The 24,911-nt window shown below is 41.2% G+C and overlaps 2 protein-coding genes across 14 annotated transcripts in view; both read right to left on the bottom strand.

The window, feature by feature from the left end:
- Window positions 1–16,918: 16,918 nt before the first annotated feature.
- Window positions 16,919–19,650, bottom strand: LOC122994247 (zinc finger and BTB domain-containing protein 14-like). Of its 2 annotated transcripts, none has more exons than XM_044368828.1 (2): window positions 19,549–19,650; window positions 16,919–18,915 (listed from the first exon to the last, which is right to left on the bottom strand). In XM_044368828.1, exon 2 carries the CDS (start codon window positions 18,892–18,894, stop codon window positions 17,722–17,724), a length of 1,173 nt encoding a protein of 390 aa, XP_044224763.1. In that variant the 5' UTR covers window positions 18,895–18,915; window positions 19,549–19,650; the 3' UTR covers window positions 16,919–17,721. The 2 variants fall into 2 exon arrangements, with proteins under 2 accessions (XP_044224763.1, XP_044224764.1); XM_044368829.1 differs by having other exon boundaries at window positions 19,477–19,645.
- Window positions 19,651–22,993: 3,343 nt separating this feature from the next.
- The window catches only part of LOC122993156 (band 4.1-like protein 3), a 54,031-nt gene continuing 52,113 nt past the window's right edge, over window positions 22,994–24,911 (bottom strand). For all 12 annotated transcript variants that reach the window (XM_044367067.1, XM_044367059.1, XM_044367069.1 and 9 more), the window contains one exon: window positions 22,994–24,041. Coding sequence is in view for 2 of the 12 variants with exons in the window: in XM_044367066.1 (XP_044223001.1) it covers window positions 24,036–24,041 (6 nt within the window). In the remaining 10 variants the exon portion in view is untranslated. The remainder of the gene's footprint in view (window positions 24,042–24,911) is intronic.

The raw sequence follows: 24,911 nt of genomic DNA, 5'->3' as shown, positions 1-24,911 counted from the left end.
TGTAAAAAATGTATTTCCTATCCTTACAATGGCATCATCAGCACAGGAGGTGATTTATGTATGTTTGTGTAAATAGAGCGAGAACATTTTAGAATATACATCTTATTAAAATCAATTTGGCTTTTTGAACTTTAACCTCTTGAACCCTTGAAATGTTACAAACTCATTTTGTGTAGCCAAACATTGTTCTTAAATTCTAGTGGAGACCCCAAAGTTTCCAAAGATACCACATATGTCAAACTGAATTAGAAGAGTTGTGCATAAAATGCTGCATAAGACATCTGGCGGAGCCATAAAAAATGCTGATTAAGTGTTGGGGCAAGCAATCATTACTTTAAACCACTGGAGGGGAAGTTTAAGAGGCAAATTAGGGGTCAAGAGGTTAAATCACATAAAAAGGTTAATATGCATTTTGGACTACAGGTTCCCCTTGATGTGTGTGTGATTAATAATAAGGAAACAACATCGTACACGGCAAAGCATTTGTACTGTATCTCAACTCCAACCCTACCGAGACAAATTCCTTTATATTAATTTCACTTTCATATCTTTTTCTGACTCTGGTCATGCTTTGAAGCTTAAAAACTCACTGTGTGTATGTAAGTCGATTTAATGTCACCAGATGTTTTTCTGTCCTGCACTGGATCGACCTGTGTGCGATCATATGTTATGACACACAGGAGCCAGACGTCACTGACATCAGTAATGGCAACATTAGATTTCTCTCAATTTGGAAGTAATGACATACCCCCAACCAAAACTGTCTGCATTCCTCGCTGTGGGACGGAGGCAGAAAAAACATCGCCTATCACATTTCCTCCTCAGCACCACCTCGCCAAGCAGATAGCAACTCCAGCAACATGTGGCCTGCCCTTGAAGGCTACCCAAAACCACATGTGTGAATCCCCCACCCCCTCAGACACACACAAACATACACACACAGGCAACCTGGTGTCGCTGCAGTGGGGCGATTAGGGGGAAGCCAAAATCAAAGGTACAAATCTTGGAAATTAAAGGACTTGCAGACCAGCCATCTTTTCCTCTCTCTAAGGCAGGAATGCTTCTCATTAGACGACCGCCTCAATGTGAACCAGCAACCCACAGATGCAGATTGGAGTGGGCGTTCGCCTTTCGTAGCCTCTTTTGAAAAATGAAACAAAAAAAAAGAGAGCTCAAACCCTTAATGTTTTCAGTGTGCCTGAATGGGTTCAAATCTGGATGTAACAGGATGTGTTACAGGATATAAATCAGACTGGTGACTGTTGCAAGTTGCAGATCAATGCAATCAATCAATTAAAGGGTTAGTCCACCTAAATACTGCATATTCCAACTTACTTCTAGTATTTTTTAGTCATGCAAATAATTTTGGTTTTATTTGCCCATGTTTTGATATATCTCTGAAACTTCTACTGTCGTCCTAAACTTATCTCAATGAAGGTAAATGGAATTTCAGTGAAAAAGCAGATAAAATCTATGAATTATTAATCATTAAATTAATTAAGCCCTACACATTGAGTAATTATGGACTCTCCCAAATGACAGTGAAATCTTTGGTTGTCAATTTAAAATGGTTCTTGATCCACTAACAGTAAATTTATATCTTTGGCGACCAAAGACAGCCTTTGTCAAAATTCTGCCAGTGTCAGAAATTTAGGACCAAATTTTCACAATGTGACTGCTGCTACAACACACGTCTACAAACTAACTATTCAGAATTTAACATGAAATGAAGCAGAATATATTAGCAAGGTGACACTGCAGGCAACACTGTTTGATGCTAAAAAAACTGTAAATGATATCTACTTAAAATGACTGACTCAGACTGCTGAAGTCTTATATAAGCTTCAGATCAACTTTTAAATGCATTTTTGCACAAAACTATGTGGACACACTGTTGATTTTGGCCCCCATCACTTACACTGAAAGTGCATTTGAAGTGCATCTGTTAATAACCAGTATGAACAGGAGGAATGATTATAATTCAATGTTTTAGACATGAAAAATTGTGAACATATCCTTTAATCTAAAAATATTAATTACAGCAGATTTAAAGTTATGAGAAAGGTGTCAGTGCAAAGCCAAAAGCTTGTTCTTTTTTATCTTGCTGCATTTGCAAAACCTAAGAACAGAGCAGATATACGACGTGTCTTTGCTTGCACAATCTGACATGCCTTGAGATTGTTATCATACAGTCTGAAACAGATCGTGAGCAAGATTTTAATACTTTAGATCCATCATGCACAGTGTGACACTCAATGAACCTGCAAGATCGCTGTGCACACAGTGTCCGGGGCCTTTTACTCTGAATAATCCACATTTGAAACTACAGTAGTAGTAGAAAATGATATGGTTATGCTTAAACCACAGCAGATATACCAAAATCTGCAAGGCTAGATAAAGCCATGAAGGATTAGTGATAAAATATGACTTTTGTAATTTGGGTGGAACGACCCTTTAAATAGCTATAAGAAGATTTGAAGGAAAAAAGCTGAAAAAGAAGTTTTAATCTTAGTTCAGCTAATGGCCAGTGATGAATGAGTGTAGGCTGATAAAAGAGCTAATGAAATAATCATTAATAAAATAATCAATTATTAACTAGCTCACTTAAGCAATAATGATGAGCCTTCCCTTGGGGCAGGAACAAATGTGTCAGTGTCAGCTCGTTCATCTTTGTAGTGGCATTTTCCTTGGGGAAAAAATAACAGTCTAACATTTGAACTAATGTAGGTGTGGAGAGTCATAAAGGATTCGTCAATAAATCACATCCCTTCCTCCGCCTTCCTCATCCATCTGTGTCCATGACATGATGGATAGGAAACACTTGAGATCACGTGTTTATGTTTAAAGTCCCTCAGATATTAGATCCGTTGCCCGACACCTATGCACATGTTTAACTTATGTGTGCACGTCCGAGTGTGTGTCCGTGTGTGCGGAAGGTGGTGGTGATGGGTGAGCGAGGGAGCGCACGTTCAAAGTTTATCCACTCTCTTTCAACGCTCGCCTCGAGTTTTGAACCCTCAAGTCGCATCAACTTTATCGAGCTGGTGAATTATTCACCTCAGGAGCCATTTAATCATCTGAGTTTCTTTAACCTTTCAGAGAGCCCGCCCGACAGCCGACGGGGCCGTGTCATAGGTGTGTGTACACTGCAGGGGAAAGGCATGCGCTAAGTGAGTGTGTGTATAGAATTAGAGTCAACGCCGTATCCTGTTTACATTCACACGCTCCACTCCCATAAGCTGTTCCTGGTGCGTCGTTGGTATAAATCAAACTAATGTCCCCTCGCTCTTGTTGCTCTTAAGCAGCATTATCTTCAGTTTTAGTGTCTCGCAGATGTGCAGAGAAATAGGTCACCGCTCTCGAGCACATGACACCCTATTTTAACCTCTTGTAACGGTACCGTCATCGTCACTCCACCTGTTCCCCTACACAGTGCGTCCATTTTGTGCAGCAACTGTTGAGCTGGAGGGGGTTGAAATCCCTCTGAAAGCGGGCCGCTGACCTTCTCCCATATGAGGTGTTTATGACAGCAGGTTGGATTTTAGGCACTTGAGCTATGTGACCCTCCCTGATCCTACACTCAAATGTAAAAACAGTGCTTTCATTCCTCCGCCGGAGCCCCTACCGCTGCTAAGCCTCGGTTTGAAATCTTAGATTGTGGGAATATGGCAGATAAATGTCCTACTTTTAATCCCTGTTTGAGTCTTCGAGTGTAAAGAACTCTGTAGTTTGGTTTGATGGTGATAAACACGGCTTCAGATGATTTCCCAGGAAGTATGTGAGCGTAACAACTGCAAACTCTTCTGACGGTCGCATATCTTTCCACTACTCGCTTTGTTCTTTTTCACTCATTCAGCACGTTGGCAGGCTCTACCTAGAAAATTAGGAGATTTCCTTTGAAAATGTCAGCCACAACATTGCTCTGATTGAATAACCGCTTAACCGCTTCAACTGAGCCACCACATTACATGATGTCGGGTGGTTGTTGCCAGATTGTGAGTTCAAAACCTTTGGCTGCGGCGCTGGCTGTTGACCACTTGTGATGGTTTTGAGACAAGGCCTTCGCTGTTCATGGAGCAGCTCTCTGTGGATCAGAGGAGGGTACAGCTGCTGATAACGCCAGCTCCGGACTGATTTGAGTCATGTGTGTGAGGATGAAAGCAGATGCATTCAGGGTGAAGTTTAAAGTGGTTATCTCCGGATTCGTGTTGCTTTGATTTTGGTGACAACTGTGGAGCAAAGCGGTCATTTTTTTTTAACGTTTTAAGTCACTTGTTAAAACAGAGACTTTATTTCCTGTGAGGTTAGATGGTTTAAATGTAGACAGGAAATTTCACTTTTTTTAAGCTCTTGGTTTAAAGCTTCCAATATGGTGAAGGTTGCAAAATGTTATGAAACAGGCAGTAAGCTAGCGGGAAAGCGATGCCATCTGTGCGTCATTTTTGAGCAACAGATGTGACAGATGCATTATACAAAGTCAAAATCACCATTCAAAGCTGCACTTATTAATATTTTTTAACAACAGGTCAAATGACCATGTGCAATGTGAGAGATGTTGCTTGTAGTAACAAACATATCACCCAGCTCTGCAGTTCTACTATGCTTTTTAGCCTCTTTTTGCTTATTGTTTTGGTTTCTGCTAATTTTGCTCTCATCCTTTTTTGTTTCCAGTCGTAGCTGTTTAAGGAAACTAGCTCTGATACAACCTGTTGTACACATCCTGACAAACACCTAACAGCAAACAGACAAAGTTAGAGTCGAGCTGGTGAACATAGTGAAGCATTAAGCTGCTAAAGAGTGCAATCATTTTCTTACAAGTTGGTGGAGACCAAACCAGAGCTAAAAGGAGAGTGAATATCGGATTTATATTCATTAGGTTGAAACAAACATGACTTCAAGTAAATGTTTCTTTGTGTCTTCTGGATGCGTTAATACGTGTTGGCCAAAATTCATAAGATGCTACGTCAGCTGTAGTGATTTCAGCTTGACATTGACCCAAAAAACGTAAAGTTTGAGTTGGTTTTTACCTTTAGATAGAAGCTTAAGTTACCTGAAAAAAGTAGCATATGCAAAAATGGCTTCTCTTTTGTTTGTTTTTTGGGAGAATCATGTTTCTCTGTATGTTTTTTTATGTATATTACGCACTTCTCGAACTGATTGTTTTTATTGTATTTTTAATGAATTTTCCTTTGCTTCAGATTTTTGGGTGGTGCTATTTTCTTTGGCTTTTCAGCCAAGGTTTAATCAAACCACCATTGTTTTATGTTAATCCATGCTAGAGAGTATAAAAGTGGAAATGTATTTAAATGAAAATGACATTTAGTTTTCTTTGTACTTTTCAACTTTCATTCTTCAGAAATCTGAGAAACCAGCAGTTAGCAGCTGTGACGTGACAGACTCTCTGAGGTACAGGAGGCAAAAAGGACACTTTGCATGCAGGGTTTTAGGGTTATATTTGTGTTTATGGTTCATTTTTGCCGTTACTTAACAGCATAGTGGCACCTTAGTTAACCAGAGGAGCATTTAGAGGACACTTTAGCTGTTCACATGTTCCATTTTGTGTGACATAAGAGCAAAAATTAAGCACTTAAGTGTCCCTTTGAGACACAAACACAAAGGAGGTTGAACAGTGCAGGGGCTACTGCCAACAGAAAGCGAGAAAATTGGACTTACTGTACAAATGTGTCATTATTGTTGCACTTTGTTTTTGATTTACTATTCTGCTCAATCCTTAATCAAAAAAAGAAAATAAAAAACAGAGACATATGCATGTAATGCACGTATTTTCATATCAAATTACACAGAAGTGCACATCTAGTGATGAGTCAATATTTTCAGGGACTTCCTCTAACCTTGTGCATTGCCCAGCGAGGGTCCTGCGGTCCAAACGTCTGGCAGAAGAAAACAGAGGCCCCTCTCATGAACCCAGACCCCAACACCGCTGGCTGACTTCAAAGTTCCCCTCTATGCTCAGACATAGACAAGACAGAGAGAGGCCAAGCAGACAGAGATCGAAGTGATACCTTTTATGATTTATTTTTCCCTCAGTGGGGGCGTCTTCAGATTAAACATAAAATAAAAAAACACTCCTGCAGACACAGACTGCGGAAACAACCACTGATAATGGATATTTGAACCTGCTGAGGAAAAATGAAGGTGAAGCTCTCAACTTCAGGCCAACTCACATAAAGCAACGTTTCAACAGGTTTGTGCAGCCATTGTTCTCTGCACCGCAACCACAGAGGATTCACTTAATATTCAGCTGAATGAGATGTTTGCTTCACCTCCATCTCTGCTTTGACAGACCTTACTGATAACATTGTTGAGGTTGTTGAGGTTGTTCGGGTCGACGAGCCCCTTGAAAACAGCTCGACACACATCTGAATCTCAAGCAGAGCATCAGAGTAGACTCTGGGGATCAGAATAACACACAGATTCACTTCTCCTTTAAAGAGTGGTGCCCTTTTCCCCTCTGAGAGAAACCACAGAATAACTTGTGATCGTGAAGTCATGATCTGGGAGGTTGAGGAAGACAGAAAGTGGGCAGCCTTTACCCCGAGTTGCGTCTGGAGACGATTACAAAGATGATTTGGTAAAGGATCTTACTGTTCCAAGAACCTTGTAAGTGAAATGCAATTTGGATCATTTCGTATGTCATACAAGTAAATCTAGGTCGTCTACATAAAACAGAAGAGTTTTTTGCAACAGATTACAGTTGGAGGTTAAAGGGCAATCATTCAAATCCAATCATAGGTTAAACTCACTGTGTTTATCTGTCTGGTTAAATGCTCCACTGGGGATTCATTATTGATTCTTCCTCAGTTACAGTTGAAATACTTTTGACAGCTTTTTTATGTAAAAAAGAACCTCAAATCTAAGAGAAAACATGTTTTATTGTATGATTATTTTTAAACCACCTGGTCTAAGAGGTCATTTCAAACATGGAAGAAGACATATGAAACATGAAATTCTTAGGTAATACAGAGCATCTATCAGCTAGCTTAAAATTAAAATTAGCACAAATCCTAAAACTGACTTTCTTCCACATTGGAGTTAGATATTGAATTATTGTTTGACAGAAAAACAAACTTCTGTATGAAGTCAGCTTAATGTGAATGAATAATCTTGATATCATGGTTACAACTATATTATAAGACAGTGATCTGCAGTGAAACACATAATCTGATTACTGTAGAGTGAATATACTGAATAACCAGTTTAAACACACTTCCACACAACAGTTTGCTGATAATCAGATAACATCCTGACTGAACTTATGGGCTTCAAATCGTACATAAAGTTGCTGTTAATGTTTGCAGACTTTATGCAAAACCTGTTTCAAGTGTTTGCAGTGGTGTGTGTGAAAACACGTTGCTCCTCTCCCTTTACACTAGGCCCTGGTTCCCAGCATTACAACAAGTCCTCCAAGTTAAACGACCACATAGGTTGTTGGACCATGCACACTTTGTGTTAAATCATTACTCTCAGTCCAATGTTTCTTCTTGTTAATCTGTTATTTATTAGTCATGTTACACAAGTTACAGAATACGTGTTTCAGTTGAGTAGATTGTGTTTCACAATGTTATGTCTCTTAGATGCAGTTCAGTCTCGCTGTGATGTTTCTTTTTTGAGAGAGATTCGTGATGGTGGGGCAGATCTGCTTAATCAGTGCTAGTGAAAACAGGTGTGCTTCATTAAGTGCATTATGCAGTGAGTCACTAGGCCCTGTCAAGTTCAAGTAGGAAGCAGAAAACTAAATTGCATTGTGTTTGATTAGATGGTAAGTAGTTACGGTGGATGGTAGATTCTAGTTAGGAAGGTCAGTCTGGTCAATTTTGATGAGTGAGAGTAGGTGGCAGGTAGGTGGCAGATTTTATTTATTTACTTGTTTGTTGTTGTTTTGCTTTAGCTTAAGTATTTTTTTTTTGCTCTTTTCTTTGCCTCTGTTTCATTAATATTTTTGTCAATAAACACAACCTTTTTTGCACATATTCCTGCCTGTCGACCTGCGTCCTCAACATCCCTTTTGAAGTTTTTCAGTGCCAAACAACATCTTCTTTCCTCTATAAGGAGTGGCAGCACTACAGTGAAATACATCTATAAGAAGTGTACTATAGTATAAACTCACGCTTAAAGACCAGAGGGGCTGCACACTTTAGTTTGTCAATACAAAATCAGATTTTATATTTTAGGCGAAACTCAGTCAGTCATGAACATGTAGTGGTGTTTGCTTTGTTGAAGTGTTATCAGGCGGATAGACCTTTTTCACTGCAAAGAGCAGGAAAAGCACAGGTGTAACTGATAATAACATTAGCTATTGTTCAATTCAAGTGTCCCAGTAAACCATGACAGTGAGCCAGCATTGCACGAACATCAGGACCTTGAAACTGGAACACGTAAATGAAATGAAGTGGTTATTAACGTTATTAGCAACACCTGTGCTTTTCCTGATATGTCGTCAAAATGTCTGCTGGGAATTCTCCAGTTCAGGTTACCTGTTGATCTCAAGAGTCTCTGTGTTGTGTTGCTGTCCAATGAAAACCACCTTTCTCCAATTTTTTAATCGTTTAGATAAACTGAGGGTTCTTTCATGGGTTGCAAACATTCTGCTTTTTCTCAAGCTAAATTAACCATTTACATGCCCACAAAACTGAAAACAGACCTGTTTCTCTTAGCTTATGAAAAGTTGACATTTTAAAGATACATGGTTTACATAGTAGTGGTAGTGGACATATTGAATGTGATTTGATTTAAGAAAGATGTGGACACTGTAACAACCCCACCCTCTAATATGTATGTTATTATATGAGTCTGTGTTGAATGTTTAGATACTGTATGTTTTTCCTCTTATGTTCTGTTTTTTGTCACTTTGACTGCGTAATTCAAGACTATAAATTAAAGAAGAGTATCTCTGCTTTAAATTATGTGTAATTTTTGCACAAATAGCCTAAATGACTTAATTAACCTGTACAACAAACCCCAATCACATAGTACATCCACATCTTAAAACAACACTGCAAATTATTTGTGGACCATTTGACAACATCCCGGTCTAGGATCTATATTCCCTAATCGAATTTTATCGATTTCATCAAATATTACAGATTAATGATTATCTCATGGGCAAACTCCAGTATGATAATGAAAATTGACTACGGTGCACTTTACCTTCAATATAATTTAGATGCCATTTTAAGTAAATCCAAAGTACTGAATAATTACAACTGTGGTACAATATATACAATATATAAAACATCTGTAAAATGATGATGTTATCTACAGTCTCAGGTAGATAAACAGGTCATTTGAATAACTCAACAAGTAACATATTCTTCTTTTAAATCAAATGTTTTGTAATTGGTTAAATGTTTTTTCCTGAGTAACAGATTCCAGATTGGACGACAGGTAACATTCTTTATAATCAGATTACAGATGTTTTTTTTTTTTCTTTTCTATGCCCTCAGCTACTCCCCAAATGTGGTCTCCAAACAGTGCCTTTTAGATCCGTCAGTGTGATCAGCAGGGGAATTTCATTAGAGTGAGACCTCCATGACTGAGACAGATAACGGCAGGGGAGGGCAGGAGTGAAGGAGGGAGGAGGTGAGGAGGGAAAAGGAGGACAACAGCATGCTCTGTGTTTGACCAAAGGCAGCCCTCAGTTGTTATCTCTTCTGGGTGGTGAGGAGGGGAAGGGAAAAGAGGAGAGGGAAAGAGGAGGAGGAGGAGGAGGAGGGGAGAGAAGAAAAGATAGAAAGAGGACTGAGGAGGTCAGGTGAGAAAAATGAGAGGGGAGGAGAGCAGAGGGACAGAGTGGAGGATAGCCAGAGGAAGGGAGAGAAGGGGAGACAGGGAGATGGAGGGGAGAGGGAAAGATAAGGGAGGATGACGGAGATAAAGGAGATGAGAAGAGAGGAGAGGAAAGGAAAGCAAAGGAGAGAAGGAAGAAAAGTTCCCTTTCTGTCAGTACACTTGGTACAACACATCAGTATGGGGATCGCGTCCTCGTGAGACCAACCTGATGAACCTTTTTCAAAATGCCTGTCAAGGTCAATGAGACTGTTGCAGTCAGGGGAATTCCTTTTTGCATTTCACCTTGCACAACCTGACTTTGCTTGTGAATTAACTGCCTGCTTGGAGGAGGAGAAGCTCATTGCCCAAGGCGTCACAACGAAGGCTCTCTACACAGCACTTGTTTAGCTCGCTAACTTGCTGCGTTTAGCCTAGCTAATGTGCACTTGTTTAACCTTGCAAACAGAACCGCTTTTCACACCTGTTTAGCAAGCTAGCGATTTGTTTAGCAAGCTCACTTGCCAAGTGGAATAGTCCCTGAAAACAAAAAGGAAAGCTCTTCCAGCGAGTCTAGCAAAGCTAGCAAAGCTGTGAAAGTGAAAAATCATCCATGCCCGAGTGCTTGCGGGTTTTCTCTTTCCAAGACAGATACTCACAATGCCTGCCCAGTGTGTCTCCACATGGTGCATGCTAAAGAGGCACTTGCTAACCCAAGGACCTGTGCGCACTGTCACTGACTCCAGAGGACGACCTTGGAAAGATGCATGGCATTCCTATCAAGGGTGCTGGGAAACTCAGCTGCACATGGAAATCCTCTGCTGTCTGAAGCCTTCGACTCATCTGCAAAGTTTGGCCCTGAAGGTGGGAACTTCGATGAGGGAGTAGGACAGTCATGGGGTGCTCACATGTTTGATAACCTCCCTACCACTGAATACATGGGTATGGAGAAGGTCCCAGCCAATTTCAACGTCTCCATTGAAGATGCACAGCTCGGTGTGCTGTCTGAGGATGAGCTTTCCCTCGCTGCTTCAGGCGGTCTCTCAGAGGAGTAGTTGGAAGTCGGAGGTGGAGGAGATGAAGAGGAGCCTTCCCAGGTTCTTGGTGCTGGAGATCTTCCAACCAAGGCCGATGGCACCACTCTGGCCTTGATTGACAGGTGCCTCCGCATGGCCGAGCGCCTTGAAGTGCCGCGGCTGGCTCCACCTCGTCGCCAACAGCTAAATTGGTTCACAGGAAATTATTTTCCTGCAGCAGCTCACAGCAGTGAGGTACAAATCACCTGTTTTTCCCAACTTTGTGTATGAGCTCACATGTTCCTGATCATTCCTTAACGCATCGCTGTGGCTGCTGTTCACTCAGTTCTTAGACTGGGTGAACACTCCTCCAATGGACGAGACGCTGGCTGTCCACTTAACAAGTGCTTTTAACACCATCTGACCTGCTCTGCTCAGGATTAAGTTACTGGGCAGGTGGATGCTCCACTAGTGGCCTGGATCACCAACTACCTCACAAGTCGGCTACAGTATGTGAGGCTGCAGAACAATAAGTTGGACATAATAGTGAGTAGCACCCCAGGGGAGAGTCCTGTCTCCTTTCCTGTTCACACTGTCCACCTCAGACTTCAGATACTCACAGTTCTGCCACCTGCAGAAGTTTTCAGACAACTCTGCCATTGTGGGTTGTATCAGTAGGGGACAGAAGGCTGAGCACAGGAGTGTGGTGGACAGTTTTGTGGAGGGATGTGAACTAAATCACCTGCAACTCAACATCACAAAGACTGAGGAGACTTGGTGGTGGATTTTAGGAGGTGAAAGACCCATCCGAATCCACATAGACAATAAGATGGCTCTGTGCAAGAAAGGTCAGAGCTGCCTGTATTTTCTCAGGAGGCTTTCAACATCTGCTGAACCATGCTGCAGGTGTTTTATCACTGTGGTGGCCAGCATCATCTTCTACACTGTAGTGTGCTGGGGCAGCAGGGTGAAGACAGCTGATGCTAATAGAATCAATAAGCTCATCAGGAAAGCGGGTTCTGTCCTGGCAGTGGAACTGGAGGAAACAAACTCAATATTATGGACAATGCCTCTCATCCCCTGAATGCCACACTGGAGTCATATCAGAGCACCTTTAGCCATAGACTGAGACCACCGAGGTCTTTTCTACCAGTGGCCATCAGACTGTATAACTCCTCTCCCTTCTGCAGGAAGGTCAGATGAAACATCGGACACTGAGAACAATATCATCATGTGCAATAAAACTTTTTCAACATCATGTGCAATATTACTTATAAATATCGTGCAATATTACTTTTATATTTTAGGTTATTTTACTAAATTTTTCTTACTTTTATTGTTATTCTATTAGACACAGGTGTTAGCATTTACTCCTTATACAATACATTTCTTACTTTATAGTTTTTATTCTTATATTGCTGTAAGTTTTGAAGGATCTCTGGCACAAGAATTTCCTTCGGGATTAATAAAGTTCTATCTTATCTTAACTGATAGGGGGACAGCTTGATCATAAACATAAAAGCCAAAGAAGAAAGATGAAATGGAGAGGAGAGAAGAGTGGGGAATAGGAAGGAAAAATTAGGAGGAGGAGGAAGGAGAGGAGAGAAGTTCAGTCAAGTCATTTTTATTCGTAAAGCCCAATATTACAAATCACAAATTTGCCTCAGGGGGCTTTACAGTCTGTACAGCAATACAACATCCCCTGTCCTTACACCCTTTAATCGAATAAGGAGAGACTCCCTGAAAAACTCCTTAAATGGGGGTAAAATGGAAGAAACCTCAGGAAGAGCAACAGAGGAGGGGTCTCTCTCCCAGGATGGACAGACATGCAATAGATGTGTGTACAGAATATAACACAAATGGAGGGAAGGAGGTAAAATGAGGGAAGCAGAGAGGGATGGAAAGGGGTGAAGGGAGAACGTTTGAGGACTAGAGGACATAGGGAGGAAAGGAGAAAGCAGAGGAAGGGGAGTAGAGGGGGAGTAGAGGACAAGGAACAGGGACAGAGAGGAGGAGAGGAAAGATGAGGAAGACGGACAGTGTGGCAGGATGTAGAGAAAACAGCAGGTGGGAAAGGGAAGGAGATAAGAGGAGAGTAGTAGGGACAAAAAGGGGAGACAGTGATGTAGTAGAGGCCGAGCTGACCTGGGCTTCCCACTGAGGAGTGATGCGATGGTAATCTCTCAACTGGAACATCTGGTCTGGCCCTGAACAATGGGTTCCAGCAGGCAGATCGCAGCGATCTGGCCGCCTCTCTCAGCCCTGCGGAGATGGGCCTGATAACCCACCTCCACCGGTCTGGCTCTGCGGGTCAACGCCATGCCGATCAACAAAGACATACCTTGTCTGTGGACACACCAGGTCACCCTTAATAAACCTGCTTCTATGTGGTCTGATGGGAAAGGAGGAAGCTGGTCAGATAGGAGCCCCTGTGTTCAAGCCGATGAGTGAGACCGGCCGGGAACATTCCTAAGAGATCCTCCTCCCATTAATGTGACATCCACTCTGAAGATGAGCCATTAATCGAGTGTTATTTTACATTTGTGTCATACCTTAAGTGCTGCCTCTCAAATCAATTTAATAGCTTAAGTGTGCGTTTGTAAAGAAACTGGAGATACACAGTTGTAAGATGATTTATGCTTCTTTTTTTCTAGTTTTAAGATGCCTTAGAGATCAAATCAGGGAGATAAAATGTCTCATGAAAGGACAGTGGAAGACAGAGAGACACCATGATCATGAAGTCCTTAAGAACTGAAAAAAATCCAGATGGTGCTCAAGTGGAGGACGACATCACAGGGGACTATATGGCTCATGAATGTCAGCAACTCTGATTAAAAGCCATTCTGCTTGGGGGGAGAGAAAAAAAAAAAGTGCTGGCTTTGCCTTTCATGCCCATTTATCACATGGAATTGTTTGTATACAGTTGTTTTATTCTGCTCGAGTGTGTGTGAGTGAGAGAGCGAGAGATGAGATGAATGTAATTAAAGTTTTTTAATTAGACGCTGTTCTTTTCTGGGAAGCCTGTGGCAGCGCTGGGTGGAGCCAGAGTGGAGACAGGAGGTTTGTGGTCTGGCTGAGGGAGCCACGCCGGCCGGGGTAATGGAAACCGGGTGTTCACCGTACACATATACACATACGTGCAAACACACACACACATACACACACACACATACACATAAACCAAAGCTGAAGAGTGCATATACACTCAGAAAGCCACATAAACTTATGCAGACATGAATCTGGATGCGCAACCCCCACATATATATGCCACACACAAACACACACACACACACACACACACACACACACACACACCAAAGCTGAAGAGTGCATATACACTCAGAAAGCCACATAAACTTATGCAGACATGAATCTAGATGCATACTCCCACAAATGTATGCCTCACACTCTCACACACACACACACAAATAGATATTCATTCATGTGACTACCTGCATTATAGAATTCAGCCTGCTGACACGTAAATTCCCTAAATAGTGATGATGTGTGCATTCGCATGCACATACATGCATGCGAGCTCATGCATACATAAAAACAAATAAGGACTCTCACACTCATACACACACACACACTCACAACCTCCTTCATACTGATGCACAATCCACACGCACAGGCACGGATGAGTACACGCAGGGAGGCACATGCATGAATGCACACTCACTCGCCGCCTGTCACTCACATACGGATGTGCGTGCGTACACACAGAACTCATTACAGATACATATAGCGCACACAAACATAAACACTCTCCGATGCACGCACGCACGCACACACACGCATGAATGCACTCTCACACTCTCCACAGACCCGTCCACCTCCCCCTTCTCCCAGTCATTACACATGCATACACACGCACACATGCGTGCACACACATATAAATGGGCTTAGACACATGCTTGAGCACACACACACACACACACACACATACACGCACACAATAAGCCCTCATCACTCAAATCCCTTGGCACACACACACACCAATATAATTCATGCACGCACTACATTTCAACCTTCTTTAGAAATACACACACAGGCAGTCACGACACAAAGGCACACACCCAGCTCCAATCAGTCCAACAGTGTGATGCAAAACATATCCTGCATCATTCTCTAGTTTTAAAACGCACACACGCACATACACACACACACACACACACACACTACAGAAGGGCCAGGAAATGCAGAAAACAGATCTTGGGCATCTACTGACATCAGTGAGGCAAAGGCCCGCCTTTTCCTTTAGACACTGATGTCAGTTTTCCACAAAACTGTTTCACCTCAAATTACAGGCGATCAAACCCTTCCTCTGTTGACAGTCGAGAATAGATCAATCTTAAGATACATGCGGCTAACAAGACCCCCGCTAAGGATGCTCTCCCTCCAGACCGTGCGGTCAAACAGTCATAAGTACAGTAGGTGGAGAGTATCTCCATCCGACTGTCAACGCAAACAGAGCAGGCGGCTGTGAAACCCCTGATACTGCACTGGCCTCTCTCCAACCGCCGGAGTCAGATGTATGTAAATATATGGAAAACACTGAGGTGTGAGAGCGCATACATTTCCACACAGCCGCCATATGTCTTTTTCAGTGAGCTCGGCCTCCTTTATAAAGCCGTTAACTTTTTATTTTACCGTTCCACCGGTATCTTCAGTGCTTACTTTTTAGTCCTGGACAGTCAACATGAGCAGGTCAAATTGGGCAGCAACAGGTCAATCACTATGAACAGGGCACCATCTAGTGTTGCATGCAGAGTATGGGAGTTAACTGCTGGAAAGTTTTACCAGACGACGGAGTACAGCCATGTTAAGTGTGTGTGTTTGCTGGTTTTATGTCCTGTGCAGTGTGGTGTCGTGACTCATGAAAACACTTTAAATCGCTAAGAGGTTAGTTTTAGTGTTAAACTATAGGGATTAAAAAAACAGGCTGCACAGACCCAAGGTGCGGTGGACTTCAGGGTTGGGGGGGGGGCTGGGTAGCAGATGTGATTGTTTGCTTAAGCCGAGCTTATAAACAAACCAAAGGCTGAGAATCTTGTACATCAGTGGATGGAGGAAAGTTTATTCTAAGCAGAGCTACAACTATTATTTTCATTATGAATAAATCTGCTGATAGTTTTTTGCAATTAATTGATAAATTGTCAGGAAAAGTGTCTCCTAAAGCCCAGGTGTCATTTTCAAATTTTTTTTTTTTTTTTTTTTTTGTAAAACTAATGATCAAAACCTTAATTTATTCAGTTTGCAATCACAGAAGACAAACAACAAACCCTCATCACTGAGAAGCTTCAACTAGAGAATATTTAGCATGTTTGCTTGAAAAATGACTTTCATTGATCATCAGAAAGTTAATTTTCTGTCAAGTGACTTCACTTTTAATCGTTTCAGCTTTATTTCTAAGTATCCTTGTTACTGTATTGTTGTCCCAGTTATATATTTGCTATGATGTAGTCATATAATTGACAAACCAAACACTGCATCTAAAGAAGCAGCTCTTCTCTAAAATGCTTCACTATGCCAGTTTTTAAACACTTTGACATATGTAGCTGTGACTCAAATAGCTCCCCTCTGGCCCGGTTGTTGAGCCATATCAAAAATGTGAGTTGCTGCGGAGCTCGGAGAAGTTACACTTTCGTTTTGAAGTTTCGAGTGGAATTAAACTCCAGATGGTTTATTATTTTAAAAGATCGACTTCTTGCTTTGCATTTATTCTTGTGTAAGAACTCAAGTGGACACAAATGTCACATAGATAAGATTTTGTGCTCACTTTGGAAAGTAAAGGTCAACCGTAACCCCCCCCCCACCTCCCCAAAAAACCTCCCATTTAACCAAGTTATAACCAATGTGGTAACAGCAGAATATAATTATAGTACCTCTGAACACCTCTAATCTCCACAAACACATTTTTTTTTAAAATAAACTTTGGCTGTTGCTCATTTAGTTCCAAATTTTCAACATTACAGAGGAACATTTGAGATCCAACACCGAGTCTTCAGGTACTTTCAGGCTGATTTGGGCGTGGCACAGCTACACTAACCTGCACGATACAAATCCCGCACACTGAGCTCTCGTCAACAAAAACCAAACTTCGGAAAAAACAATAAAACACAGCAAATGGTGTTTATTGTCAAAGTGTAGGAGTAGGACAATGTTATATGTGCATAATTCATTATTGTGTACTCTAATTGTGCAACAAACTAAGCTACAGTATATACAGACATCTATCATTAACTGTTGATAGCTGGATGACAGTTATACTGTATAACAGTAAATCTAGTTGGCCGGTTGCTTGGGCAGGACAGTCGTTTAAGACAATCCGACAAAGGCCCAAGACTTTGGTATCATCTGTGTCAAATGCAAAATGGTGACTCTTACTCTTACAGTGTAATATCAATCAATACAACTAAACACATCCATTAAAAACATCCACATGAATATACTCAATGCAACAAATGTTATGCAGAAAATCTTTTTTTTCCCCATCCCCACTGTTTCTCTCTTTTATCTCCATAAAATCCATTAAAGGTTAAACAAACATTTAAATGTTACATATCCCATAAAAGTAAAAGAGAATAATGTTATGAGAACCCCCAGTCTAGATAGCAACGATGCTTTGTGAAAAATATATGTATAGTAGAGTGAACTAAACATTTACATGATTTTACAAGTGGAAAGAAAACATCGTTTTTGACATAACTCTTTAGAATAATAATACAGCCCGACAGTCTTATGAACATGCTATGATCTCTCGTTACTCACTCCGATCATTGTCCGTGTGATGTCAGGCCACGCGGCCTGTCACAGGGGGGTTGTGTCAGTGTGTATACATGTTTAAGTTTGAGTGATGCATGTAAGTGTGTCTGTGTTGTCAGTATGTGTGCTTATGTTTGGTGTGTTTGCAGGCTCAACAGTCCCCCGAGTTGTGCGAGTGTGGCCCGGTCTCCATTTTCCAGTCTCTCTGGTCGGCGGCCTCTGCCGTGCCGTGCTGGGAGGCGGCGGGAGACAGAGACATCTGTCTGCGGGGGTTGCCGCTGTGCATGGTGTTCCAGTGGCGCTTCAGATCCGACGCTTTTATGAAGGCTTTGTCGCAGGAGCCGCAGTTGAATGGCCGCTCGCCCCGGTGCTGCCGTTCGTGGTCTTTCAGGTGGGACTTGTGCTTGAAGGCCTTTTCACACATTTGACAGGCGAAGGGCCTCTCGTTGCTGTGGACCCTCTCGTGCCTCTTCAGGTCGGGGCCCCTGATGAAGGCCTTTCCGCACACCACGCAGCGGTGCGGCTTGAAGCCGGAGTGGATCTTCAGGTGCTCTTTGAGGTGGGCGGCAGTGGTGAAGGCTTTGGGGCAGTGCTCGCAGCCGTAGGGGCGGTTGGCGGTGAGCAGACGCTCCTTTTTGGCGTTGTGGTCCATGGGCTTCGCACCTGTGCTCTGGCAGGAGCCGTGGTCGCGGTGGCCGTACAGCAGGTACTCCAGCTTCATGTCGCTGGAGGAGGAGGAGCCCCAGCCGTGGCTGTGGGGGTCTTTGCTCATGTTGGTGTTGTAGTTGTGTGGCTGAGACACGTGAGAGCCCCCAGGACCCATACCATCCATACCCTGGTCATAGAAGCTGTTCTTCCTCACCTCCTCCATGGCCAGCTCCTTCAGGATGGCGTCCTGGGCTCGCATCCCGTGGTCGCCGGGGGCCTGGTTCTCCCGGGTCTTCATGTTGGTCAGCTCGCGTTTCTGGGTGCACAGATTATCCAGGAAGTTGATGCCCAGGATTTGGCCAGATGACATCATCATATTGATGTCCTTCTTCCTCACAGCCAGCCGTGCTGTGTACATATAATTGAGCACCTCTTCGAAGATATCGGAGCGGATGAAGTCCAACTCCACGATGGAGTTGTCCTCGTCGCTTTGCTTCTTGAAGAGCTTTTTGAAGTAGTTGCTGCAGGCGGCCAGGACACAGCGATGAGCCCTGAACTCAATGTTTTCCACCACTACCACCACATCACAGTGCTCACCTTCCATCCTCTGTTGGTTGAGCATCTTCAGAAAAGTGGCTTTATGGTCATAGTCGATATATCTCAATAAGTCTGACATGTTGCAGGTCAAATTGGCAACCTGAAGAGAGAGAAAGAAAAAAAAAAAAAACAGTCACATATTTTAATAATCACAACAAAAGTAGGCATGTGTGTAACCTGCACAGCTGAGGGGTGGAGCGCTATTTGCATGCCTCTTATAATAATAAATACAGGTCGAGTATGAAGCACCCAATCACACGCAATTACAGGACTAACATGCAACTAGCAGCGCTTTTGTTTGCAGATGACCGTCAAAAACACAAAGAATAAGTAAAAGTGGCTAAATCAATCATGCAGAAATCTTTTAGAAAAAAAATACGATAGGCCTGACAGCGATAAAACCCGCAGTAATGCTAATAAAAACATAAACAGCAACAGAAACAAACAAATGCACTTTTTAACAGGTCAAGCAATGCGTTAAAACCGCGGTGTTCGCGTGACAGTCGCGTTGCGTGTAGAAAGGATAACCTTAGCAAAGAATATTTCACATTTCACTGCGCCCAGCCATTTTGGTCAGCAAGCCTCCATTGGCATGTTTCGGTGTCTTTAAAGCACTTCACAAACAGCGGAGAACACAGCGGCCAACAGGCGAACAACTCACACAGAAAAAACCACGCCGCGTCGCTTTCTGCGCCGCTCGACGCGACAAAAGAGAAAATAAAAATGTTAATACCCGAAGCCTGAACGCGATCCCTGTGTTGTCACGCAAGGCAGTCGACGACGATCCAGAGCTGTCGTTTTTCCTCTTCCTCCTCTTGTTGTGACTGTTGGGCTCCACAGGAAATGCCGCATTGTTCTGCTGCCACCTACAGCACCGGAGCATGTACGACACCTAGATCGTATATATCCGAGAAGAGGAGTCACTCTGCAGCGGAAGAGTGTTAGTCCAGATGGAGAGATAACATGTTTCTTTCATTTATAAGCAGTGGTGGAAAGTAACGAAGTACATTTAATCAAGTACTGTGTTTACATTTAACATTGTAGGGATATATTGTACTTTCTACTCCACTACATTTATTTGACAGCTTTAGTTAATTTTCAAATGAAGATTTGACACAATGGATAATATAACAAGCTTAAAATACAACACATTGTTAAAGATGAAATCAGTGGTTTCCAACCTTTTTGACTTTTGATGTCTTACATAAAGCAGTGTGTAGTCAGGGTCACATTTCAGATGATCTATTAGTTGTTAACAGCTCCAACAAACAGTGATTTTTCCCTCTAAACTTCTCACATGGTTTCATTTAAATAAATGTTCAAATGATCCAATATTTCACCAAAAATCAAAGATTAGAGAAAAAGCCTAAAAACTGAAAACAGATTTGTGTATCAGAGCTTTGTTTTTTCTTCTTTTCTCTCCCATTAATCATCTCATGACCCCTCAGATTTAGCTGGAGACCCCTTTGGAGGGGCCCGACCCCTATGTTGGGAACCACTGGACTAAACTAGCTAACTGTATATAAAGTAGTTGAAACTAGCTCCACCTCCAGCAGCTACAACAGTAACATGCTGCTCTAACACTGATGCTTCAGTATTAATAATCTAATGATGTCATATATAATATTATATCAGTCAGAGGGACCAAACCACTACTTTTACTGCAATACTTTAACTACATCAAGCTCATAATACTTATGTACTTTTACTTAAGTAGGATTTTTAATGCAGGACTTTTACTTGTAATGGAATATTTCTAACATTGCTTCTTTTCCCTAATAGTATGATTTTGTTTTTCTTGTATATATATATGTATGTGCAGCATATTATTTAGGTAAAGGTAATCAATAACCCTAATAGGCTTATTTTGTCTCCCTGCACATTAATTATTATTATTTTTTACTTATTGTTCGTATGTATTGTTTGATTTTAACTTGTTTACTAATTACTAATTTTTGCCAACTCTCTCCAGTTGTGGGAACACAGAAAAAACACCAAATTTCACTCCTCTAAGATGGCAGTCATGTAGGAAAATATAATTTATGAAATATTAAAGCCAAATGGTCCATTTGGAATACAAATCAACTTTCCACCTCCCTGCCAGACCTTTAACTAATGATATGGATAGTGTATATTTGTGCAGTCTATTTTAGGTTTATTGGGCATTTAACACAATAAAAATATGACTCATTTTTATACATATCAAATATGTAATAATGTGATAAAAAGTTATATTAAAATATTTATGCAAGTCAAGAATACAAACAGAAGAGCACACAATAAAACAAATAATGAAATGACAATAGATTAAACATAGTTTAAAAATCATTGGGTTTTTTTTTATGTCAATTTAATGAAATTTAATTGTTATTGTTTATTTGTTACTTAATAGCCACAACAGTCATGCACAGTAGTGGAAGACATATTCAGATCACTTATTTAAGTTAAAATAGCAATACCACAGTGTAAAAATCCTCTGCATTCAAAACTATAATTGAATAAAAGTATAACAGTAATATCATTAAAATGTACTTATTACAAAGTTGAAGTCATTATGCAATCCATGTTTCCCTCCCATCTGGTTGCAGATTCAGGTAAGTTCTAGCAGAAGTTTTGTCCCCTCTGCATAACAGTTTTAAGCTCCATTGCTCACTAATCACAAGAAAACACTTTGCATTAGTCTGCATGTACAGTATGTAATGTATGTGTGTATATCTGTCTATGTTCTGGAGGAATGTAAAACGAGTAATGCACAGTGGAAACAAATTTCCCCCATGGAGACATTAAATCCATCCATGCATAATGTCACTTTTCAAAGTGTTAAATCAACAAAGTCCTTATCTTATAAAATATCCCCCATGATTTCAGAGGCCATCTTGTTAGTTTTGTTGCAGGACATATTACAACTTTATTATTCTTGTTGGTGAGCTCAAGCAAATCCCAGCAGAGCTTTGCATAATTCAAACCTGAGCAGGTCTAATCATCCACATAAATGAAAAACACCTGTGAGGGTATGCAGGACCTTCAATCTATAATAATGCATCAGTTTTTAAAATTTATTTTATCTGTAAAATCTAAGTCACTGTTAAGTAAATGTAATAGTGTCATAGTAGTGATACTATTGTAAATAATAGAATAAATAATAGAAGATTTACCCTTGACATGTAAAAGAGTAGTAGAAAGTATATGAATGGAAAGTACTTGGTTACTTTCCACCACTGGTCATACGTCTTAGCAGCTGTTGTGAACGTTGTAAAGTAAATATTTTAAACACAGAAATATCAGCATAAATACAACTGATCAACATTTACATTGTATTTCGATCAGCTGGTCTGCCGCTGGCATTTATCTCCTCACACCCAGCAACAGAGACAGAGTGAGAGCTCTTACCTTTTGTCTATCTCTGGCACACGCGCACGTACACAGGAGGCGGGGCCTCCGCGGATTGAGCATAATTACCTTTAGCCATAAAAATCCTGCTTTAATTAGCCCGAGGGTATTCATTTTAACCAATCAATTAAGTGTTTAGAGCATTTGGTTCAATAAATAATAAATGGGCAACAGTTGGGTTTAGTTTTAACCTCTTACGTTTATATGAATTATTAAAAAAAAAAAAAAAAAAACAACTTTACGGTTTTAATAATCAAATCTTGTTCATCAGGTTAATTTAGTGCCTGAGGTTATGAAATCTGTTTTGTCTCTTACTGCTTGCTGAGTTAAAGAGTATCTTTTGGATATTTTCTAACCTTGCAATTTAAGATTATTATTATTTTTTACTACACATTTATTTTAGCTTGAAGACTGCCATAAAATAGTGACTCAATCCATCTTGAAGCACAGAGTGTCATTGTGTTGCATAATAAATCTGGGTAAATGATTATTTGTAGGTTGTTAAGGGTGAGTTCTTATTTAATGGTAACAACCGGTATTTTTTAAAAATCTTTATCTGCATTCAAAAGTCAGAGTCCATGGAAAACCAAATCAAAATCCCTTGAATTATCACTGAGTATTTTCTTGACCATGTGACCTAATGTATTTGACACTGACCCCAAGATACAAACACTCATCAATAGGTGACATCCACAGCGACACAATTTTCAGTACTGTTGTCAACATTTTATTATTTGAGAAGAAAACAGCAAATTAAAACAAATGCATTTGCCACTTTTATTTCACCATTTTGAGGAAAACGTCGCTGTACATGAACAATACTCGGTTATGCAGATATAGTTGAACAGATGAGGGAGGCATACAGCTGACATGAGCGGGTGGGGTAGGGTAGGGTAGGGGTGGGGGTTGGGGTGGATGGGACAGATCTCTCCTGGCTTTGCATCTAGTTTGGGCAGAGCTCGGCAGTCTGAGCCCTTTGCCTCACAGTCACATAAACCTGGGACTTGTGCTGCAGCCGATCATCTACCCTGGAACACATTCAAAGCCTGCACAGGCACATAAAATCTATTTCTTGCACAGAAATCTTGATTCCTTGGCATTCGCCAAAATAGACCTTCTCAAAAACAATTTTTTTTTTTAGCAGTGGTGGAATCAATCGATGAGAAACAATAAAATACTGAAATGATCATAAAAAGGAAAATGCAATTCAAGTAGACATGACAAAAATCAAATGTGAAAGATAATTTGCTATTTTCCTAGGAAAGCTTTGATATGTACAGTACTGGGCTGTGATATCTATAGTGGCATACCTGACGGAGAATCATTGGACTGTTGGAGTGAGTGAGTGAGGCGATGCTTGCTGGCAAATGAGGTTGGCACTTCTAACAGCAAGGTTAAATAGTGTATGCTCTAACATATACAGCCTACAGCAATTTTAAGTTTCTGGAGTGATGGCTTTATTTCATAAATAAAACGTTGCTACAATAATTATTCTCAATCATAAAAATGCATCAAAGTCATAAGGCAGTGAAAGCAAATGATTTGCTTGCTGCACACAGGGATTCAGCGTGCAGATGGATCGAGAACCGTTTTTTTTTTTAAAATCGTACGATTTTTTTTCCGTATAATCTTGCAATTGTTTGATAATGCAACATTGCGTCCTTCTCATGCAAAATGCATTTATTTATTTTGCAGGTGATGGTTGCGACTGGCGGCGAGCTGCAGCATTCGGAGAGTAGGAGCCTTTCTAGTCTTCTGAGAGTCCCGGCGTAATATGTGGAATTCTGGATGTTGGATTCTGGGAGGTTGAACAGAAAACAGCCCTCAGCTTTACTCCTGGAAGAGCAGAGCAGGGGGGAAAACAGCAGTTAGTGCCATCCTGAATATTTTATCACGTCTGAACCTTCAGTTCCACAGTACACCCGGCCTTACAGCGGGAGCCAAAGACTGAAACTGAGCCTGATAAAAAGGTTACATCAGTTTTTATCTGCGTAACTAGATGCACAGAAGGACTGCTGAGCTACAGAAACACATATATACACAACATAGATACACACAGGCTTCTTGGGCACTAGCTGTATTTTACAAACAATGATCCCAGTGGTATCCAAGAAAATGAATTCAAATTGTTTTACTTTCTATTGAAAGCGAAGACAAGCAGAAAAACAGAACACCATCATTATCTGTAATGATGTGGTTTGTTTTTTTAATCTCTACACCCATGGATGCAGCTACTCCAATTTTTTTCCTCCCTGATGCTATATTTGCCTCACCGCTCTGTGTGTATCTACAGTTGAAAGAGACGAGCATCCAAAACACCACAAAGGAAACATTTAGTATCATGTTAATAGAGCTGAGAAACACAGCCGTTCTTACAAACATGTTAGACAGCGCGCACACACACACATACACACGCACGCACACACAGAGAAGACTGAGGGCAAGGCCGCAGAAACAAAGCCAAACATTCCCATCTGGTGAGTCACGCAAGTACACACATGCACGCTCGTTCATCCCAAACCCTGCGCCTTGGGACTGTTTCAGTAAAAGCTAATGAAATAATAAGCTTCAGAGCCAAGAGGTGAATAAGGATTAATAGGAAAAAAAATGGCTATTTTCCAGAGACAAAATGCACAGGAGGAAAGATGGCGGGGTTATAATGACATGCTGTGGTACAATGGAATGAGAGGTTCCCCTCACGCAGCT

This window comes from Thunnus albacares, chromosome 12, assembly GCF_914725855.1.
Source record: "Thunnus albacares chromosome 12, fThuAlb1.1, whole genome shotgun sequence".
Taxonomy (NCBI): domain Eukaryota; kingdom Metazoa; phylum Chordata; class Actinopteri; order Scombriformes; family Scombridae; genus Thunnus; species Thunnus albacares.
This window is presented reverse-complemented; position numbering and strand designations above follow the sequence as displayed.